The following is a 23,628-nucleotide window of genomic DNA, read 5'->3' on the forward strand; positions in this document are numbered from 1 at the left end:
CTTTTAGCTGGTCACTCAACCTTTTATCAACCCTATTATCTCCCCTTATTTCGCTCTCGCGTCTCATTTTGATCTTTGACCTCTGGCCGAAATCAGATCGCCATGTTGATTCGTTAGCTACTGCACGCATTTTTTTTCTCTCCTTCTTTCTGTGTTTTTCTCTCTCTGTGTATCTTTCTGTTGAAGAGCGTAGGCTCGAAACGTTAAAGACTTGTTTTATTTATATTTCCTGAGCGCCATACTAATACAATTGTTCGTTTGTCTTCCACCTGCCTTCGTCTTTTGTTTATTTTCATAAAGCTTCCCGTTATATATATATATATATATATATATATATATATAGGCGAAGGAGTGGCTGTGTGGTAAATAGCTTGCTTACCAACCACATGGTTCCGAGTTCATTCCCACTGTGTGGCACCTTGGGCAAGTGTCTTCTACTATAACCTCGGGGCGACCAAAGCCTTGGAAGTGGATTTGGTAGACAGAAACTGAAAGAAGCTCGTCGTATATATATATATATATATATATTATATATATATATGTATGTGTGTATATGTTTGTGTGTCTGTGTTTCTCCCCCACCCACAACATCGCTTGACAACCGATGCTGGTGTGTTTACGTCCCCGTAACTTAGCGGTTCGGCAAAAGAGACCTATGGAATAAGTACTAGGCTTACAAAGAATAAGTCCTGAGGTCGATTTGGTCGACTAAAGGCGGTGCTCCAGCAGGACCACGGTCAAATGACTGAAACAAGTAAAAGACTAAAAAGAGTATACATACATGCATACATATATATATATATATATATATATAATATATATATATATTATATTCACATTTCGTTTTTGAATCTGATTTGCAAGATTCTTGATATGAGTTCGTATGTTGAAGCATATTCTGTTGTCTGGGGAGAGTCATTTCCTTTTTGTGCCTTATTATGTAACACACTCACCGGTAAAATTTCACTTATTTCTTATTTTCCTAAAATTTTCGTTGCGTCTTGCAAACCTTTTCAAAGAGAATCAAGACTACTGAAAAGGCTGCAAGACGCAACGAAAATTTTAGGAAAATAAAAATAAGAAATAAGTGGAAATCTTACCGGTGAGTGTGTTACCTTATAAGGTACAAAAAGAAAATGACTCTCCCCAGACACAACAGTATATATTCCCATTTATATTAGATAATAAATTGCATGCTATACAACCTGTAGCTTACCGATAAAGCACATTTGCCTTCACAATGTTCGTTAGATATTTGTTTGAGAGAAGTGGAAGATACAAGAATGCTTATTAATTACTACAATTGTTTCGACGCATCTTACACGAATCCCACACAGGTGGCATACTTAACAAATGGTTTAGGCATATCCAACGGTGTAGATGTGTTTCTTCAATGTATCGATTATTTTTAATATTTTTTCTTTTCACTGTTTCTCTATTCATTGCATGTAATATTTACTTTTGATCGTCTATAAAAAAAAATGAATCTGTATCCCTTATTTAGCACCTTTTCTAGACACAAACAGAAAAGATATCTTGTAGAATAGTTGTTATTTTAACGAGACACATCTTGTGATCACACGAAGAGACCGACTGATACTCCTAAACCAGTTAAGTATCCCACATGAGAAGGGTCGAAACAGCTGTAGTGATCAATAAACATTCTCATGTCTTTCGTGTTCCATCTTTCTCATTAATCAAATATCTATATACCTATATCATCATCGTTTACTGTCTGCTTTCTATGCTGGCATGGGTTGGGCGGTTTGACTGAGGACTGGCAAGCCAGAAGGCTGCACCAGGCTCCAATCTGATCTGACTAGGTTTCTACAGCTGGATGCTCTTCCTAACGCCAACCTCTCCAATAGTGTAGTCAGTGCTTTTTTACGTGCCACTGGCACGAGGGCCAGTCAGAAGGTACTGGCATCGATCACACTCGAATGGTGCTTTTTACGTGCTACCGGCACAGGTGCCAGTCATGCGGTAGTGGCATCAGCCGGTCACAACAATGATTTCATTTGACTCAACAGGTTTTCTCAAGCGTAGTTTATTACTCAATGGGCCGGTTATGTGACACTGGCATAAGCCACAGCTCTGGTCTTGCCATTGCCTCTGTGAGGCCCAACGTTCAAAAGTCGTGCTTCACCACCTCATCCCAGGTCTTCCTGTGCCTACCTCTTCCACAGGTTCCATATATATATATATATTATATATATATATATATATATATATATATTATATATATATAAGGTTCAATGGCCCAGTGGTTAGGGCAGCGGACTCGCGGTCATAGGATCACGGTTTCGATTCCCAGACAGCCGTTGTGAGTGTTAATTGAATGAAAACACCTTAAGCTCCACGAGGCTCAGGCAGGGGTTGGTGGCGATCCCTGCTGTACTCTTTCACCACAACTTTCATCTGTTGGCCTGCTCACTCAACCAGCGGGGTGGCGTCATTTGAAGACTAAAACAATGCGAAGCGCATTGTGACTTGCGATGTATAGCAAAATCTGATAGCCTGGTCGATCACGTGATTATATATATACTCTTGTTTCAGTCATTTGACTGTGGCCATGCTGGAGCACCGTCTTTAGTCGACCAAATCGACCCCAGGGCTTATTCTTTGTAAGCCTAGTACTTATTCTATCGGTCTCTTTTGCCGAACCGCTAAGTTACGGGGACGTAAACACACCAGCATCGGTTGTCGAGCTATGTTGGTGAGAAAAACACAAACACAAAGACATACACGTATATATATATATATATACGACGGGCTTCTTTCAGTTTCCGTCTACCAAATCCACTCACAAGGCTTTGGTCGGCCTAAGACTATATTAGAAGACACTTGCCCAAGGTGCCACGCAGGTGTACTGAACCCCGAACCAAATGGTTCGTTAGCAAGCTACTTACCACACAGCCACTCCTACGCCTATATATATATATATATATGTATATATATATCTTCTGACGAGGCCTTTGGTTATTTTAACATACAAGTATAATTTTTAATGCCTAAAACCATAATACACTGACATCTATAGGCAATATAGGTTGAATTGACACTTGACCATAGGCTGAAACAGCTGTAAGCTGTAAGGAGCAGTTTATTTGTATTATTATATTACATATTGATATATAGTGTTTTGTTTGATTTTGATGTTCCCGTTTGTATAATTAATAATGTGAAATTGTAATATCCGTAAGCTGATGAACGAGATGAATTTGTTTCTCCATTTTCTTATTTGTATTATGAATTTACGGTCAAAATATTTTTTACCTTCACCCATTTAATACCATAAATGAATTAATTGCATTGAAATTAAAAGCATTTATGTATTAAGAATTTGGGTACTTTACCAGCAGTATATTGGATAACTGATATCCCATAGTGTGTTACATTCATAACCCTTATCTTACTTTGTATATATACATATATACTAGCAGTATCGCCCGGCGTTGCTCGGGTTTGTAAGGGAAATAACTATATAAGCATTTTTAGAGTTATAGCCCCAAAAAAGCAAAAAAATGCATTAAAAATGGAAAAAAAAATGATGGTAAATCTTTTTTAAATCGTTGACTCATCGTAGACATTTTTAGAGAGTTACTTCCCTTATATAATAGCGAAAAAATGCATTAAAATGATGGTAAATCTTTTTTAAGATCGTAGACTCATCGTAGACGCGCGCTAATAACCAGAAGGGCTCGATATGAATCACGACTATAAGATACCCGGTTTTGGTTAAACTGCACCGCAAAATGTGGGAGTAGTTAGGAATCTAAATCGTAGGAGACAGACACACAACTTCACTTTTATATATATATATATATAATAATGTGTACTCAGTGAAAAGAACAACCCAAATATGAACCATCATGCAAAAAAGTAGAATTTAAAAAAAAAAAAAACTGCCAGGCTAACGAAAAGTATTGCAAACTGTGCATTTATTTATACAGTTATTACATCAAGTGACATTTACAGTTTGTTTGGTTGCTCCCGGTCAATTTTGGTAACAAGGACCCTGGAGATGGTTCCACTAGTTCTCATAACGATTCTTTCTAGCAAATGCAAGAGTTTACATGAAATTATATATGTATATATAAAAAATTAAAAAAATGAAGAAAAACAAAACCAGATTCTGTATATATAATAAATAATAATAATAATAATAATGTCTTTCTATTATAGGCACAAGGCCTGAAATTTTGTGTGTGTGGGGGACTAGTCGAGTTCATTGACCCCCGGAAAGGATGAAAGGCAAAGTCGACCAAGCAAATAATAATAATAATAATAATCCTTTCTAGTATAGGCACAAGGCCCTGAAATTTTTTTTTAGAGGGGCTGGGGACTAGTTGATTTCATCGACCCCAGTGTTTCAGTGATACTTAATTTATCGACCGACCCCGAAAGGATGAAAAGCAAAGTTGACCTCAGCAGAATTTTAATAATAAATAATAATTTTTATTATTATTTCTGCTCAAGGCCTGAACTTTTAGAGAGGGTGAGGGGTGGGGGTGCTTGTCAATTACACTAAGCATTTTGTCAAGGGCATTTAACAATTCTGCCCACTTGCCAATTTACTAATATAATAATAATAATAATAGTTTCAAATTTTGGCACAGGGCCAACAAGTTTGGGAGGAGGGGGGCAAGTTGATTATATCAACCCCAGTGTTCGGCTGGTACTCTTTTTTAACAACATCGAAAGAATGAAAGGCCAAGTCAACCTCGGTGGAATTTGAACTCAGAATGTAAAGACAGACGAAATACCGCTAAGCATTTTTGCCCAATGTGCTAACAATTCTGCCAGCTCACTGCCTTAATAACAACAACATTAATAATGGTTTGAAATTTTGGCACAGGGCAATTTGGGGGGAGGGGCAAGTTGATTCCATCAACCCCAGTGCTTGACTGGTCCTTACTCCATCGACCCCCAAAAAGATGAAATGCAAAGTCAACCTTGGCAGTATTTGAACTCAGTGTAAAGAGCCAAAGGAAATACCATTAGGCATTTTGTTCAGCGCACTAACAATACTTTTTCAACTCTAGGCACAAGGCCTGAAATTTTAGGGGAGAGGGCCAGTTGATTAGATTGACCCCAGTATGCAACAGGTACTTAATTTATCGACCCCGAAAGGATGAAAGGCAAAGTCGACCTCGGTGGAATTTGAACTCAGAATGTAAAGACAAACGAAATACCACTAAGCATTTTGGCTGGCGTGCTAACGTTTCTGCCAGCTCGCCGCTTTATTAATAATAATAATGATGATGATGATGATAGCTTCAAATTTTGGCACAAGGCAAGCAATTCTGGGGGAGGGGGAAGTTGAGTCATTTAACCTCAGTGCTTGACTGGTCCTTATTCCATTGACCCCAACCCCAAAAGGATGAAATGCAAAGTCAACCTCGGCAGTAATTGAACTCAGAGTGTAAAGAGCCAAAGGAAATGCCACGAGACATTTTGTTCCACGCACTAACAATACTGCCAACTTGCTGTAGCAGTAGTAGTAGTAGTAGTAGTAGTAGTAATGATGATGATGATGATGATGATGATGAAGAAAAAGAATAGCAGTAAGCATTTATTATTTTATTTACACTGAAGAAATTTTATGGAGGGCAAATGGAGTTTGGAGGCAAATAAGGAGAGAAAAAAAAAAAAGAAAAGGGGGTTAAATTATTTAAGATAATTATGTTTATTGTATTCATTACTTGCAGTTTAATAATAACAAGTAAAAAAAGAAATTTTTTTAATACCCACAAGATTTCTGTATCAAAACATAACAAATGAGAAATGATAGGCTTTTCCGAAGGAAATAGACTTAAAAGACAAAGAAAAATTAAATGGAAATTTAATTTATTAGATATACATATCATTAACAGGAAGTGATGAATCAAATGAATGTTTTACAGCGTTATATACATACACACACGCAATCATCGTTCAATACCTGGCTTAAACAAGGCCAATACACACATCATATATATATGTATATACATATATGCACACACACACACGCATCTTTTGCTTTTTAAGTGCTTCAGTCATTAGACTGTAGCCATGCTGGGGCACAGCCTTCAAAAATTCTTAGTTGAACACATCAGCCCCAGCACTTATTCTATCAGTTTCACTGACAACCCACTGAGAAATATATATATATATATATACACACACATACATACATACATACAGGCCTTGTGGTATATTTCCACAGAGCACTTTTCATTAGAGACAGACATATACACACACTGCATCAATAAAATTACCACATTTGTACCATATATATATATATATATATATATATTTTTTTATATGTATGTATGTATATACATATGTATGTGTGTGTGTGTGTGTATATATATATATATTATATATATATATATATATATATATGTATATATATGTATATTATATATATATATATATATATATGTATATATATATATTATATATATATATATATAATGTATATATATATATTATATATATAATATATATATATATATATATATATTATATATATATATGTATATATATATGTATATATATGTATATATATATATATATATATATATATATATGTATATATATATATGTGTGTGTGTGAGTATATATATATATATATATTATATATATATATATGTATATATATGTATATATATGTATATATATATATGTGTGTGTGTGAGTATATATATATATATCAAAGTTGAGATTATGTCTGATGAATTTAACCAATGCGATGTTTTAAAACATACAGCTAAACATAAGAATACAGGAAATATTTAAGTTCATAAAAATTAGATAAGCTACTAATAGTCTTTAAGACATATATTCATCTTGCCTTTTCCTTTTCTAAATTAAAAGATGAAATAACAATGCAATATAATTCTCTATTAATTTTGAGAAGATAATCTGTGATAACTCGCAGGATATATATTATATATATATATATTTTTTTAGTAATATACACTTGATAAATTCATTATTTCTTCACAGAATAAGTCAAGTTATATGAATTCTGCACCAAAGTTTTAAAGAATTTTCTTTTTTCCCTGCTCTAAATCTTGAAAGAAATCTGTAGTCATAATAATTTTCAATATATTATTTGTGGAATATAACACTGAAGTTAATATAATCTCATTCATTGTTGCAATAACTGCCATAATAATGAATGCCAAGTTGATCGCCTTCCTTTACAAATTGTGTAATTCTTCTTTCTTTCCTATTTCAGGAAATTTAGGTTTCATGGAAAATTCCTTTGAAGGGAACTGAACAGTAGAAATAAATATAAACGGAGTTTTCTTAAAGAAAACCATAAAATAAAAACAACAACAACAATAATAATAATAATTTTGGGACAAGGCCAGCAGTTTTTTAGGATAAGAGCTAAGCCAATTACATCAGCCCTTGTGTACAACTGGTATTTTTTATTTTATCAATTCTGAATGGACAAACAGCAAAGCTGACTTCTACAGAATTTGAACTCAAAACATTAAAAGCCCGAAGAAACACCACAAACCATTTCGCCTGACATCTAATGATTCTGCCAATAATAAAAACCATAATAATTATTATTAATTTTTATATTGTTATTATGATTTCAAAACCCTATCATGGTTGACTTCAGTTTTCATTCCTTTGGCACCAATAAAAGTACCGGTAATTACTGGGAGCAATGTAACCGACTATTCACTCTCCACACAAATTTCAAGCATAGTACCTACATTAAGAAACACCACCATTATTATTATTATTATTATTACTGAATGAGAGTACAATGCATGCTATCAAAGTGACACTGGAGTACAAATATATGAAGTCCAATACAGCCATCATGATGACCAGACTGATAAGGGTACATCAGGTGCATGCATCATAGCCATATGTGTGCAACAAGGTGATCTCATATAAAGATAAACAGCACATGACCTTGCAGGTGGGGCCCAGTTAGAATTTTCTTCAGGTTGAGTTGCCCATCCCACTCAAAAGGTCCCTGAATAAGGGTTAAGGATGATGAACAAAACACCCATATTTCCTGAGGTGAATTATCCAAACCCCAAAGAATCCCTCTCAACACATCGCTATGATGCTCCCCCACGACTTCTGCTCGTGATCAGAGATGCACGTAGTCAGCCACATGCTCAACTGGTTAAGGCCAAGCAACTGACATGTAATCTGTGGTATTGAGCAGAATATTTGCTGTGGCCCATCTTTTATACCAAGACAAAACAATGTACATGATAACACTGCCAATCAGTTAAGATTAGAAGCCAAGAGAGCCACTGACTGGTATTATTATTATTTTTGATTCAAGTGACGATATTCTGTCAAACCCTTTGTTGTTAGCCATAAAGCAGTAAGGGCCAGTTAAGTTTAAAATGGTACTCCATCTACTTCCATCATCATTAAGGGTACTCTGCTGATGTAGTTCATGATAACTGCACATGGTGAAGTAAATAAAGGTGAGTAACTTTTTGTGTTTCTTAAATCAAAACCAGAATTTAGTCCCATTCCAAAAAAATTAAAATTTTTATATTTTTCTACATTTTGAAAAAAATACAAAAAAAAAATTTCATAAAAAAGCATAAAACAATGAATCTCAGTAACAGAGTTGGTTTGTTTACTTTGAAAACTACTAATGAGATATGTCGAAGTTTAGCTTGCTCATCAACAAAAATCACAGAATAAAAGGAAAGATTTTAGAAAATAAATAGAAATGCTAATATTTTCACATTATTATTATTATAATTATTATTATTATTATTATTTTTTGTAGTAAATGGAAGGCGGCTTTTGTTTAAAGATTAGCCAAAAGACTTTGGCTGAGGTCTTAAGATATGCCAAATAGGATAAGCTTTATTTTTATCAATATAATTATTAAAATTTTTAACAGGAATTCCTGAAGTGTTTCAAGATTAAAAATGCAATCTAATTTGCTAAACTGAAAAGCTAACAAATATATTCGGGGGGGGGGGGGGTAGTAGAGAGAAATTCCGTCACAGAATAACTGACCTGTCCCATGAAACAAATACAAAGACAATGTAGAGCTTGAGAAAATAATTATTACAAATAATAATAGTAAAAAATTACTTTTTTTTTTAATTTTAAGAATGAAGCCTTTCTGCAGGGAAAGTTGGGTTAATTATTTTGCTCAAGGACACTGCAAAATCTGCAACAGTATATCCAGGTGTGACTTATAAACCAATAGATGGTCTGCCTAATCAGTGCACCACTGCTCAAATTTTCATTAATTAAGGAAAAATATAAACTTTTTTTCTTTTTTTTTTTCCCTTCGTAACTGCTATTCTTTTGAAGCAATGGCACATTAGGTGCGAATATTCCATCTAAGAACTGAAATCAAGTTGTGTGTTTCATTCAGAAAGAGCCTACCAACACACCATGCAAAAACCTTAAAAGAAAAAAAAAAAAACTTTCCACGAGTCCATGTGTTCAAGAAACATCTCTTAATATTGATTTCAAATTCTGGCACAAGGCCAGTAATTTTTGGGGGAGTAGGGGCTTAAGCTGATTTAATCAACTCCTGTGCTCAACTGCTACTTATTTTATTTTACATTCCGGAAGGATGAGAGGCTAAGTCAACCCCAGCAACATTTGAACTCAGAACATAAAGTCGGAAGAAATACAGCTAAGCATTTTGTCTGGTGAAATAATGATTCCGCCAGCACGCCGCCTTAACATTGGTTTCAAATTTTGGCATGAGGCCAGCAATTTCAAAGGAGGAGATAAGTCGATCACATCGACTCCTCCCAGTTTGCAACTGGTACTTAATTTATTGACCTCCTGAAAGGATGAAAGGCAAAGTCGACCTCGGCAGAATTTGAACTCAGAATGTAAAGACAGACGAAATACCATTAAGCATTCCATCCTGCATGCTAACGTTTCTGCCAGCTCATTGCTTGAACATCTCTTAATATTGAATCCATTTCAACAAGGCAGAAAGTTTCAAACTTAGAAGTGAGGAGGACAAAAGGAGATGAGATTATATATATATATATATATATATATATATATATATATACATGATATTCCGGTCTTCTTTAATGCTATTCATCGTATAAAATGGTCCACAAACTATTGAAACAGGTTTTTAGACATGAAAAATGTTAAAAATGACCAAACACTATGCAGACAGTTACCTCCCTTGAAACCAGTTGTCTCATCCATTGGTCACTGGATGGCTGGCGCACGTCATGGTGTTGCATTGTGGGAGAATTAAATCTATAGCTTCTGGACGGCGCAACCAGTGATTAGACGTATTTTCTTCCTGCTGCGATTCCAAGTGATGTAACGGTCAAACATAACCACATCTATATGATTAAGAGCGCACAGAAACAGCCTTTATCTCTTTCTATACAAAATACCGTAATTTGCATGCAGTGTCAAGATTAAAAGGACTTGCGGTCGTATATGCAAATTCTTATCTTTTTATTCTTGTATTTGAAGAATGTCCTAAAACTACAAGAGATAGCTGTTATTAGGACCTCAAGAGAACATTACTACTGCAAGAGATCCGTCAGTTCTTACATAGCAAAATAGTAAAAAATATAGAAAAATGTCAGTGGGAACCAAAGGATTGAATGTAATCTATTTTAAAGTTTACTGGTAGTCTTAAGAGAAAGAAATCTGTTAAGTAATAGGGCTAATTATGGAGTTTAGTTTATCCTTCACTAGATGTCACTTAAAAACACGAATATATATCACAGTCCAAAACAGCTTGTAGTTTTAAACAAATACAAAGCAATCTATTCAAGCAAGACCAGCAGCTAATCAAATTTAACATCCATAGTAAGGCTTCAAAAACTCTGTGAAAGTATCATAAGTTAATTATACAGAACTTGGTAACTGAATTGATTAATTAATTAATTAATTAATCAATCAATTAATTAATGAGTGAGTGAGTGAGTGAGTGAATGAATGATTATTTTTTAGTTGTGGGTGATGAAGGTGCTTAGAAGTGAATTACAAAAAAAAACCAAAAAAACAACATTAAATAGAATCTTATCAACACAAACAAACAACGGATACCTTGTTTCAGCCTCTTCTAAGCTTATTTCAGCTGTAATTGGCAATTGAAAATATTTTGCTATTCACACACAAACACACACACACACACACCCATGTATAGAAATTTTCATTGAAGTCCCAATATTCCAAAATTGTTATAACAAAAAGAATGTTTTATTCAAGAGGGCAACCTATCAAGGAAACCAAATCATAATAACTGGCAGTTTAATGAATAACATGTATCCACAAATTACACACACGTGTGTTTGTGTATATATATATATATATATATATAAATATATATATATACTTATAAATATATATACATACACACACACACGTATTTATACACATGCATAAAGACAAGAGCATGTATGTGTGTGTATATATATATATATACACACACATAAATGTTAATGCTGAGGTTGTCAAGATATTAGGTTAGTCATGAAAATACAAGCATTTACTGACGAACAGACACAATGCTTGTAGTAGTCTACTTTAGATGCCCAGTTATCCCAATAAGTATTTATACATACATATATATATATATACACACACACATCATACAGAATATATATATATATATATGTGTGTGTGTGTGTGTGTATGTATGTATATCTTAGGTGCCCGTTCGTAGGAACAAGGCATTAATATGGTAAAGAAAGTGCTTAATCCTTCAGTGAGTTATAGATATTTCTTTATTAATAACTAGATCGCAGTTTTATAGAACACATTCCACCCTTACTGTCTTTTCAAAGCAAGACAAGTTTTGCGAAAGCAATAAGGGCTAAAACAGATTTATAAAATTGTAATCCAGTCATTAATGTATATATATATATTATATATATATATACACACACATGCACATGTCACTCGCACAACACAAAGATATATATATATATATATATATAATATATATATATGTACATGTGTATATAAACATGTATATACATATGTATAGGTTTGTCAGTAAGTTATAAATAACTTGTCTCAAAGTTGGAAGACAATTTTTAAAAAATATTCTTCAAGTATTTCACTTCGTTATTCTAGTGGTATCTAAATATAAAAATTGTCATCATTGAGAGAACACCTTCAGTGTCCGAGAGGCCTATCTTGACAGAGGCCTTGTGGCAACCATTACAAGTCTATTTTGTTCGAACGGAATAAAGAAAGGACGTACAGAACTGTTTTACTTTATACATATTAAAAATTACTCAATGCTATTATAGCACTTTTAATGTCCATTTTGTTTGTATATTTCTGTATGTGTGTTTTCTTTTGTTTTCCTTTATATATATATATATTATATATACATACATATATATACATATACACACACACACATATATATATATATTATATATATACATATATATATATTCACTTTCTCTCACTCTCGCACCAAACACAGTTCCTCCTCATACGACATGATTGCTACCCCTGGTGGATTCAGAGGTGATGGACTCTGGGAGGTGAGGGTCCACAGTCAGTACTTCAATGCAGCTGTCTTCTATATCACTTTCAGGAGGAGATGCCACGACATCTTGCATCATCGTTTCTAGAGGAGTTTTCTTCATTAAAGCAGCAGCAGTAGAATTAGTGGCCCGTGTTCCAACCACGCCATCTTCAGCAGAGATACCACCAACAGCTCCAAGGGTTGGTTCAGACAAGCTGTTATTCGAAGCTGGTCCATCACTACCCAGTTCAGAATTAATGGATACAGGATCTGGTTAAAAAAAGAAAACAAAAATTAACAAAGGGAAACGGATTCACAGCAATAAAATATTCTCCAGTTTGTTGCAGATCTTTTCAAAACTTAACCAATTCCGCTGCCATATTTCAATGGAAATACAGTTTTCTTAGTTTCAATTAATTTTAAAAATAAAGGATTTATTGTGTGGAAGCACTCCATCGGTTATGACGACGAGGGTTCCGGTTGATCCGATCAACGGAACAGCCTGCTCGTGAAATTAACGTGTAAGTGGCTGAGCACTCCACAGACACGTGTACCCTTAACGCAGTTCTCGGGGATATTCAGCGTGACACAGAGAGTGACAAGGCCGGCCCTTTGAAATACAGGCACAACAGAAACAGGAAGTAAGAGTGAGAGAAAGTTGTGGTGAAAGAGTACAGCAGGGATCACCACCATCCCCTGCCGGAGCCTCGGGAGCTTTAGGTGTTTTCGCTCAATAAACACTCACAACGCCCGGTCTGGGAATCGAAACCGCGATCCTACGACCGCGAGTCCGCTGCCCTAACCACTGGGCCATTGCGCCTCCAAAGGATTTATTAAAACAACTCTGTCAAAATGATTCTGACATGGCAATGCAATAAGAAGCTTGCTTCCTAAACACATGGTTCCAGGTTCAGTCCCATTGCGTGGCACCTTGGGCAAGTGTCTTCTACTATAGCTTTGGGTCAATCAAAGCTCTGTGAGTGGATTTGATAGATGGAAACTGAAAGAAGCCTGTCGTATATGTGTGTATTTGTCTCCCACCACTGTTTGACAACCAGTGTCGGTTTGTTTGCTTCCTTGTAACGTAGCAGTTCAACAAAAGAGACCGATGGAATAAGTAACAAGCTTAAAAAATAAGTACTGGGGTTTATTTGTTCAGCTAAACCCATCAAGGTGGTGCCCCTCCACGGCCACAGTTCAAAAGACTGAAACAAGTAAAATATACGATAAAAACTGTCTTTCAGAATTTCGTACTAATTTATGTTCCAAAGATTAGCTTAATAATGACAGAGTTATTTTAATAAATTCTTAATTATTTTCAAAATTAATTGAAACATAAGTAAATCTTTCTAAAATATTAATTTTCCATAACAAAATGCAAAGGGAGACAACTGAACATTGTAAATTATTTTGTCTGCTGCTGCCAGCAGAAATGCCATAGACAAAATACCTTCATAGAGGTCATCTCAAATCAATTATTAAAATATAAAGCCAGTTTACAAATAAGTTAAGTGTTTAAATATTGTGGTTCTAGTCAACACATACTTGATATTTTCAAGAACACACATCTTCTGACAAAAATTCAAAAGGATGACATGCTCTGTTCACTTAATTCTGTTTTCATATGCAATTTTATTTTAACTTCTCATCAGAAACAGAGACAGGTGGAAATCTGCTTTAAGTACCCCATATAACTTTTTTTTATTTTTATTTTATGAAATTTTCAGAAAAATTTTGTGAATTTGTGGTAATTTATGCAATTATGCAAAATCCAAAAAGTTACATGTGATTTAAGGACTATTTAGCTGTTCTTTTTAGCACATCTCACGACCACATGATACCCTGCTTGTTTGACTATCATTCTGACATATTGATGTTTTTCAATATCTTTCTCCTTATAAGCACATGTTAGGTCTGTTGCTGGGATTTAAACAAAACATTCAGACTCCATATTTTAAACTGTGATTTAAAAAAGAAAAATTCGAAAAACTTTTTTAAAAATTTAAAAAAAAATTTTTTTTCCCCCCATAGTCATATGAATTCTCAAGTGTAGAACACAAATCTATAAAAATTTTCTGAAAATTCCAAAATATAGAAAAGTATGGGGTGCACAAATCACACATAGAAGTCTTTAACACTGTTAGTGAGATGATGTAATTGAGTATCCATGAATACATGTGTCTACACACATTGAATTTGCAGATATTAGCATATTGTCGGTGCAGGTGTGGGCGAGTGTCATGAAGTTAACTTCCCAACAACACATGGTCTTGGGTGAAGGGTCTTCTACTAAAGCCACAGTCCAACCCAAGCCTTCTGAGTGGATTTGGGAGAGACAGGAACTGAAAGAAATCCATTGCAAATACATGCACATGTGTGTGTCTATGTTCCCATCCCACTGTCTCCTAGACCAGTGCTATTGAAAGTGGTGGTCTGCAGACCAGCGCAGGTCCACAAGCCATCAACTGCCGGTACACAGTGAGGTTCCAGAAAAGAAAGAAACATTATAAAAGGCTTTATGTAATATTGTATTATTTGTTTACAAAATAAATACAAGATAAAAAAAACTGTCAACTTTTATTATATTCATTATATTGTTTCTGGTATAAATTGATATTACTAAGAAATATTACTGGCTCCTGGCACATTGGGAAAAAGAAAAACTGTCAGTATGCCACACCAGATAGTTTGAGAAGCGCTGTCCTAGACACTGCATCATAGTTGTGAGTGTCACTATCATGCAAGCGGCGCCCTCCATTTCCACTCTTCCAAGACATGTCTGGTTATGGGGAAATATTTACTTTATCCGGAAACAGGTGAGAGTTGGCAAAGGGTATCTGATTGTAGGAAAAAATGCCTCAACAAATTCCGTCCTAACCATGTAATTATGAAAAGGCTGATGTTAAACAATGATGAGGATGGTAGCAAAATCAGGGAAATGTAGACTTTAAATAAATACAAAACATGTAACCAGCAGATTCTGTAAAGTGGTGGTAAGAAGGGCATCCAGCCATAGAAACCATACCAGAACAAATGACAGGATCTTGGTGCAGCCCTTTGCCTTGCCAGCTCCTTTCAAACCGTCCAACCCATGCCAGCATGGAAAATGGATGTTAAATGATGATGATGATGATGATGGTATGACAAAATACTAAATTGTAAACAACAAAAAAATAAATAATAAAATAACAGGGCCAAACCTGAAGATTCTGATCGACTATTCCATCTTGATGTGGAGCCGTGGTTATCACTCTGAGAATGGCCGAGAAGAGGGGTTCGTTCTGTTGGTGCTGGAGAAATTTCATCATCTTCTGAATCTGATTCACTCGCAGAATCTTGGTCTCGAGGAATAACTCGACGTTTGCACACTGGACAGGTCCTTTTGTTCTTGGTGAGCCAAGGGTCAATACATTTGCAATGGTAAGCTACAAGGAAATACAAGGTATGCATTAGAAGAAAATAATAATAATCTTAACTGATACATCTCACACTGTGAGAATAATAACCTTCCATGTAAATATTTTTTTTTTTGCTCAGGCACAGGCATGGCTGTGTGGTAAGAAGCTTGCTTCCCAACCATGAGGTTCTGGGTTCAGTCCCACTGCATAGCACCTTGGGCAAATGTCTTCTACTGCAACCTTAGGCTGACCAAAGCTTTATGAGTGGATCTGGTGGGCAGAAACTGAAAGAAACCCATTGTATATAAGTGTGTGTGTATAAATATATCCTTATATATGTGTGTGTGTTTGTCCCCCACCATTGCTTGACAACTGGTGTTGGTGTATTTATGCTCTCATAACTAAGTGGTTCAGCAAATGAGACCGATAGGATAAGTATCAAGATTAAGAAGTATGTGAGAGACTTTAAAGAAAACATGTTGAGGGATGTAAAGGAATAAAAAAAAAACAGCAGAAAAAGGAAAGAAAAACTGAACAACAGCATGGAAAATTTCTTTCCTTTTTTTCCTCCCCACACACTGCATACAGAAGGACTAAGCTTGGTACATTTTAAGGAAAGAGGATCTGAAGAAAACCACAGAAGGCATTATAATGGTAGCACAAGTATAGGTCATAAGGAAACCCTGTCTTGCAAGTTGCCTGGTGACCTCACCCACAACAATGAAAAAGCACCCAGTACATAGTGTAAAGTCGCTGGAGTTAGGAGAGGTGTCTGAAGTTGATATTGGTGCTTGATGCAACCCTACAGCTTGCCAGATCTTGTCAAACGATGCAACCCATGTCAGCATGGGAAACGCACGTTAAATGATGATGATGGAGAAGGGTATATACCAACTGTGTTGATTATGTCGCAAGAAAGAAGGAGGCTGTAATCTATTTGGTATCAGCGTGTAAGAAGCTGGCAGAGAAACAATGCAGAGGGGCTGGAGAAGGCAGTTGGGTAAAACACATTAGCTAGAACACCCAGAAAAGTGTTATGGACAAAGATCGATAAAAAATGGCATGGCAAAAATTTAAAGGGATATGAAATTCGACAGAGACAAAAAACTGGAACACTCAAGACCAGATATTGTTGTGTTAGAGAAAGATAATAGAATCTATGTGAGAATAAATCTACCCTGCCCATTTGACATCAGGGTGAAGAAAAAAGATAATGAAAAGAGCAATTAAAATGAGAATCTAAAGTAGGAATTAAAAGGGCTTTGGAACTTCAAAGAGAGAATGATTATTTTTGTCATAACAGAATTACTAGGTACAACAGAGTCTGCAAATATCACCAAATAGTTTTCAACAATCAGCACAGCTATTAACTTTACAACATCATAGAAAACGTATTCCTTTGCCACAACTGAATGATGACCCACTTAACTCTAGCTTACATAGGTTTTTAATGGTTCAACCAATAATTTTACAACAAAATGTTTCCTGTTGTAAACATATATCTATATCTAAATATACATGACTGAGTAAACAGAATTGCAGAAAGCAGGTCAGATCTAAATATAATTTGTTATATTTCAGAAGCTGACTAACTGGCAGAGATGAAGGGACATATAAATTGAATATGTCACCCACAAAAGTTTTAACAGGACTCCACCTTACCAAAGCAGGTCTCATATTAAATGTCAAAATGACAAAAAGAAAAGTCAAGAATTGGTACATATTCAACAGTTGCAGTTAACACACAACAGATTTGTCTCCCCTGTATTTTTCATTCTTATCAGGATTGTTCTTATCATTAAAGCATGCAATTTTAACTCATAAAAATCTCTTCGCTTCATCATGTAAGGACACCAATTCCCAGTTTATTATTAAAAGATATAACTATTAGCTTTACCATTTACTTTCAAGATTTAAAGCATTCCTGTTAGTACATTTTAAACATTAAAGTTCCAGTAAATCAATGAAATGTCTCTTAACCTTTCTATTATTCAACCCTTTCACATTTCAAAACTAGATGTTTTTGGTTTTAGTTGTTTCAAATATACAAACTAATCATATTACTGCATATTACTGCCAGCTTAATGGTTAAGGCATTCTGCTCACAATCGGAAGGTTGTGAGTTCAATTCCCAGCGATGCATTGTATCCCTGGGCAAAATACTTTATTTGACGTTGCTCCTATCCACTCAGCTGGCAAAAATGAGTCATACCTGTATTTCAAAGGGCCAGCCTTGTCACACTCTGGGTCATGCTGAATCTCCCTGCAAACTACACTGAGGGTACATGTGTCTGTGGAGTACTCAGCCACTTGTACATTAATTTCACGAGCAAGCTGTTCCATTGATCGTATCAGCTGGGACCCTTGTCATCGTTACCGACAGAGTGCTCCTTCTTCTAAAAAAAATTACTGCATAACAACCTGAATATAGATTACTCATAAAATGACAAAATTATTATGAGATCAAATAACTTTTTTTCTATTGCTAACTAAAAGAATTACTTTGGAATTGCTGCATCTGCAGTCTAAATCAGTGGCTCTCAACCATTTTTTTGCCCACGGAACCCCTTTGATTCATATTTTATTTGGAGTGGGGAACTCTCAAAGTCTTTCGATGTTTTAAAACTTCTTTTATATTTTTATGATTAAATATTATTAGGAATTGTATTTAAAATTGTTTAAGTATTTTGTGTGTTGTACAAAGATAAACAGTTTATTGCAGATAAATTTTAACAACAAAATCCTCAAGGGCCATACAGGCCCTTGTTGAGAACCACTGGTCAAAATGTTTGTCTTAGATTTAAATCAAAATTATTAACTATGTAAAAAGCACCAAGTCCATGCCACGTAAAAAACACTAAATCCACAGAAGTCTGGTGCAAGCTTCTGCCTGGCTGGCTGCTGTTAAACCATCCCACCCATGCCAACATGGAAGGTGGATGATGACAATGATGTCACCAGATTTAGAGTCCAACTTCTCAATCTCATTTTGCTTTTTATCTCAATTGTGATCAGATTCATACTTTTGTTTCTTAATATGAACAAAATTTTTCTATCAAAACACGAAAAATTTGCAAAGATATTTTACTGACAGACCAATTACTCCCTCTATTTTATAGTCAAGGGAGGTTTTTTTTCTTTACCCCACTTTTTTTCTGTTCTTTTCTTGACTTGCAAGTTACCTGGTGACCTCACTAATGCCAGTGGCATAATACAAAAAAAAAAAAAAAAAAAAGCATTCATTCTCCAAATATCTTAACATATTTCTCCTCTGAAATAGTTCTGCAAAGTGCGTTAATATAATTTACAAGATGGAAGAGGTAATGTTAAGATTGTAACGATAGAATGAAAGAATGAAATTAAAAAGAAATTGTATTTTAACTCTTTTGGGACCATATTTCTAATGAGGTCTACCACATGTGTTTTGATTAATTTCAAAGATAATCAAGCATTCTAAACAATAAAAGCAAATAACTTTCTGTAGTTTAAGATAATATTCAGAACACACCAACAAAAAGGCTGTTAGATGAGTGATTTAATTTGTGATGCAGATGCATACCGAGAGCTCCATAAAGAAGTGTCGATCTTTCAAGTGGACGGAATGCATGGAATTGGGAGAGCCAAGAAGACATGAGTCGAAGAACTGAAGAACAGCCTCAGGACGCTGAACCTTTCAGGTGAGATGACAAAGAACGGAGATGCCTGGTGCCTTGCCATACTCAAGAAGACCCACACCCTGCAGCAAAAGTGTTCAGACCAACCGTTCTGGTGATGTAAAGCACCCATGGCGGTGCCACATAAAAGCGCCTGTACAGTTCCGCATAAAAGAGCCTGTGACTGTGCTACATAAAGGCACACGGCAAACTCTGTAAAGTGGTTAGCATCCAGCCATAGAATCCATGCCAAATCAGACTGCAGTCTGGTGCAGCTCCCCAGCTCTGGTCAAACCGTTGAACCCATGCCAGCATGGACAACGGATGTTAAATGATGATGATGATGTAATCATCATCATCATCTTCGTTTAGCATCCGCTTTCCATGCTAGCATGGGTTGGACGGTTCAACTGGGGTCTGGGAAGCCAGAAGGCTGCACCAGGCCCAGTCTGATCTGGCAATGTTTCTACAGCTGAATGCCATTCCTAACGACAGCCACTCCGTGAGTGTAGTGGGTGATTTTTACGTGCCACCCGCACAGGTGCAAGACGAGGCTGGCAAACGGCCACGATCGGATGGTGCTTTTTATGTGCCACCGGCATGGGGGCTAGGCAAGGCTGGCAAAATAGAGTCAGTCTCAAGTGGATTTGTTATTAAGAAGGTTAAAGGTATACATACCATGGGCACATGGTAAAACTCTGAGTTTGTCTCCTTCTTCATATTCATCTAAACAGATAGCACAAACATCATAGGATTCACCTGAAAATTAGAGGGAAAGTATAACAGAAAAATAATAAAAACTATGATTATTTGAAATAGGAGGTCTTGAAGCAGATAAAGCTATAAATATTTGCATGAACATACTGGGTTAGAAACCCTTTCAATAGAAAAATTTTGAAAATAAATCTATTTAGTTAATGTTGGATATGGTTGCCATGAATCTAACAGAAACCGGGAAAACTGATGGGACCCAACCATTATATTAACTGCATGTCAGGTAACTGCCTTGCTGATTACTACACCACAAAACACCTGTATTACATCTTCCTCCTGCATGGGCGGCTGCTGGTCTTCCACAAAACAACTTTGCCTGGACATGTGCTTCGGAGGGGAACTTTCTAGGTGCAATCCCACAGTCGTTTGTGATCGAAGGGGGTCCTTTTACATCTCCTCAAATTCATCACTAATATTTCCACTAAGGTGATGTGCTGGCAGAATGGTTACTGCATCGGATAAATGCTTAGCAGCATTTCTTCCGACATTGTGTTCAGAGTGAAAATTTCACCAAGGTCAACTTTGCCAGTCATTCTCACAGGATTGATAAATTAAGTACTAGTTGGGTACTTGGGGAGGGCACCCGTCCCTCCCAATTGCTGGGCTTGTGTGTATAGTAGAAAGGAATATTTCTACTCTTTCAAAGGCAGTGAGCTGACAGAAACGTTAGCACGCCGGGTGAAATGCTTAGCAGTATTTCGTCTGCCGTTACGTTCTGAGGTCAAATGCCGCCGAGGTCGACTTTGCCTTTCATCCTTTTGGGGTCGATAAATTAAGTACCCGTTACGCACTGGGGTCAATGTAATCGACTTAATCCGTTTGTCTGTCCTTGTTCATCCCCTCTGTGTCTAGCCCCTTGTGGGTAGTAAAGAAATAGGCATTTCGTCTGCTGTTACGTTCTAAGTTCAAATTCCTTGTTTGCCCCCTCTATGTTTAGCCCCTTGTGGGCAATAAAGAAATAAGAATCATTAGCATGCTGGGCAAAATGCTTAGCGGTATTTCGTCTGCTGTTATGTTCTGAGTTCAAATTCCGCCGAGGTTGACTTTGCCTTTGATCCTTTCAGGGTTGATAAATTAAGTACCAGTTATGCACTGGAGTTGATGTAATTGACTTAATCCCTTTGTCTGTCCCCTCTATGTTCAGCCCCTTGTGGGCAACAAAGAAATAAGAATCATCAACATGCAGGACAAAATACTTGGTGGCATTTCGTCTGGTCTTTATGTTCTGAGTTCAAATTCCACTGAGGTCGACTTTGCCTTTCATCTTTACAGGGTCAATAAAACAAATACCATGAAACTGGGGGTCCATGAAACTGACTCCCCTCCCCAAACTTGCTGGCCCAGTGCCAAAAGTTTGGAACTAATATTTCTACTATTTCAATTATTTTATCTCCCCAAGGTAATTAAACTATCAGTCGCTAATTAATAGCAGGACAGACTACTTAACTTAATGTCCGACTGCCAGATGTCCAGCCATGGGAAAATAACAGTACCTCTTTTTCAAGACAGTGCTCCAGCATGGCCACAGTTTAATGACAGAAACAGGTGATAGATAAGATAAAAAATACCCTACCCTTCATATTTGTTGTGATTCAAAAGTCATTGTTACCTTTTTTGAATTTTTTCACAGGGATTTTTTTCAGGTGTCTACTGGGAAGACGAGATCGGTGTCTTCTTGCTACATTTCGGCATGATCTTCCCATCTAAAAATTAAAAATTTTTAAATTGAAATATTTCCATGTCTTATATTTCTTATATTTACAAATAAAAAAAACCATAAAACCACCATACAAAATATCCTCCAGAAAGCATGTATAATTTATATATTCCCCTCCACCCCCCAAAAAAACCTAACTGTTCTTAACATAAAATGTATCTAGACCCTTTCTCACTCAACCCCAAACATCACCACTGGTTTAGGGGTTCTATAACCCAATGGTTGTAGCAGTATCATGAAACATAATCTTCATTTAGCCCTTTGTCCAAAGCATTTTCATAAGTTCGTCCTAAACATCCATGCGTGTTTTCAGACTTGACACTTTGGACATTTATACAATCCAGATATTCTACTAGTTTTATGTTCAAACTGGCCAGATCTTGCCTTTTACACTTACCTTACAATGTCATTCTCAAAATAAACAAGCACATCATTGGAATCTGGAAGCTTTGAGATAACGCACGGTTAAAACAAAACAATGTGAATAAATAACCGTTGTATTTGTCAGAATAATCTGAATGCTAAAGGGTTGATTAGCTTGTTTCATACATTCTGAATAACATATAACACTTGCCTTTCTTAAGCTTCAAGTTACTCTGGTAGTCAAAAAGAAACTTGCAAATGTACATCATGTACGATGCATGGATGCCAGAGAAACATGTCTTGTGAATCACATGCAAGATACAGGACAGGCAAAGGGTTAACTATACCTAGAACCAGTTTAGTGGAACTTTTTTTCACCGACGACCGCTCGGTTCAAAGTCTCCCTTGACCACAAGTGGCCTGAACTCTTTACATGAACACCACCCTGTACATAACTACATGTCCCCCTACATGGCCTTGCTTTTTTGCTTTTTGAGCCAAAAAATTAACTAACTAACTTCCCAGTTATAATTTGGGCTAATAAAGTAGCTCAAGTAACATTTGTTTTTATGGCAGAGCTCATCAGATATAATTATGCTTCCATCATCATCATTTAACATCTGCTTTCCATGCTAGCATGGGTTGGACGATTTGGTTCGTCAGTTCTCAGTCAAATCATCCAACCCACGCTAGCATGGAAAGCGGACATTAAATGATGATGATGAAAGCACAATTATGTCTGACGAGCTCTGCCAGCCTTAGAGATTACTGGAAGTCTATGCTCATTCTCTCACAGCTAACAGGGTCTACAGAATTTTCAAACAATGGTAATCAGAGTTGAGTGGCTTAATGACCCAGACTAAACTGGGCCCCACAGGTCTACTGTACTGACACTGATCAGACTAGGACAGTAGGTCTGTTTCCAGAACCAGTCTAATTAATTAACAATTAATTAAAACAAAAACAAAAAAAAACCAAAGAAACTCAAATCAATGACAAGAATGTTTTTAAAATTAACAATGGCAAAGGCAGCTATGTGGTTAAGAAGCTTGCTTTGCAATCATGCAGTTTTAGGTTCAAGCCCACTGTACTTAAGCAAATGTCTTTTACTATAGTCCCAAGTCGACCAATGCACTGAGAGTGAATTTGGAAGACAGAAACTGTGTAAAGGACCATCTCGTGTGTGTGCATGCGCGCATGTGTATGTGTATATATGTATGTATGTATATGTGTGTATGTGTG

The 23,628-nt window shown here is 36.0% G+C and overlaps 1 protein-coding gene across 3 annotated transcripts in view; it reads right to left on the reverse strand.

Annotated features, from left to right (window-relative positions):
• Positions 1-12,312: 12,312 nt before the first annotated feature.
• LOC115222316 (E3 ubiquitin-protein ligase RNF13) overlaps positions 12,313-23,628 on the reverse strand; it is a 111,476-nt gene continuing 100,160 nt past the window's right edge. For all 3 annotated transcript variants that reach the window (XM_029792499.2, XM_029792498.2, XM_036511117.1), the window contains exons 9-12: positions 21,916-22,009; positions 20,211-20,291; positions 15,682-15,906; positions 12,313-12,751 (exon numbers count right to left, since the gene is read on the reverse strand). In XM_029792499.2, the coding sequence (XP_029648359.1) occupies positions 12,444-12,751; positions 15,682-15,906; positions 20,211-20,291; positions 21,916-22,009 (708 nt within the window). In that variant the 3' untranslated portion in view covers positions 12,313-12,443. The remainder of the gene's footprint in view (positions 12,752-15,681; positions 15,907-20,210; positions 20,292-21,915; positions 22,010-23,628) is intronic.

Source organism: Octopus sinensis, linkage group LG19, assembly GCF_006345805.1.
Source record: "Octopus sinensis linkage group LG19, ASM634580v1, whole genome shotgun sequence".
Lineage (NCBI taxonomy): Eukaryota > Metazoa > Mollusca > Cephalopoda > Octopoda > Octopodidae > Octopus > Octopus sinensis.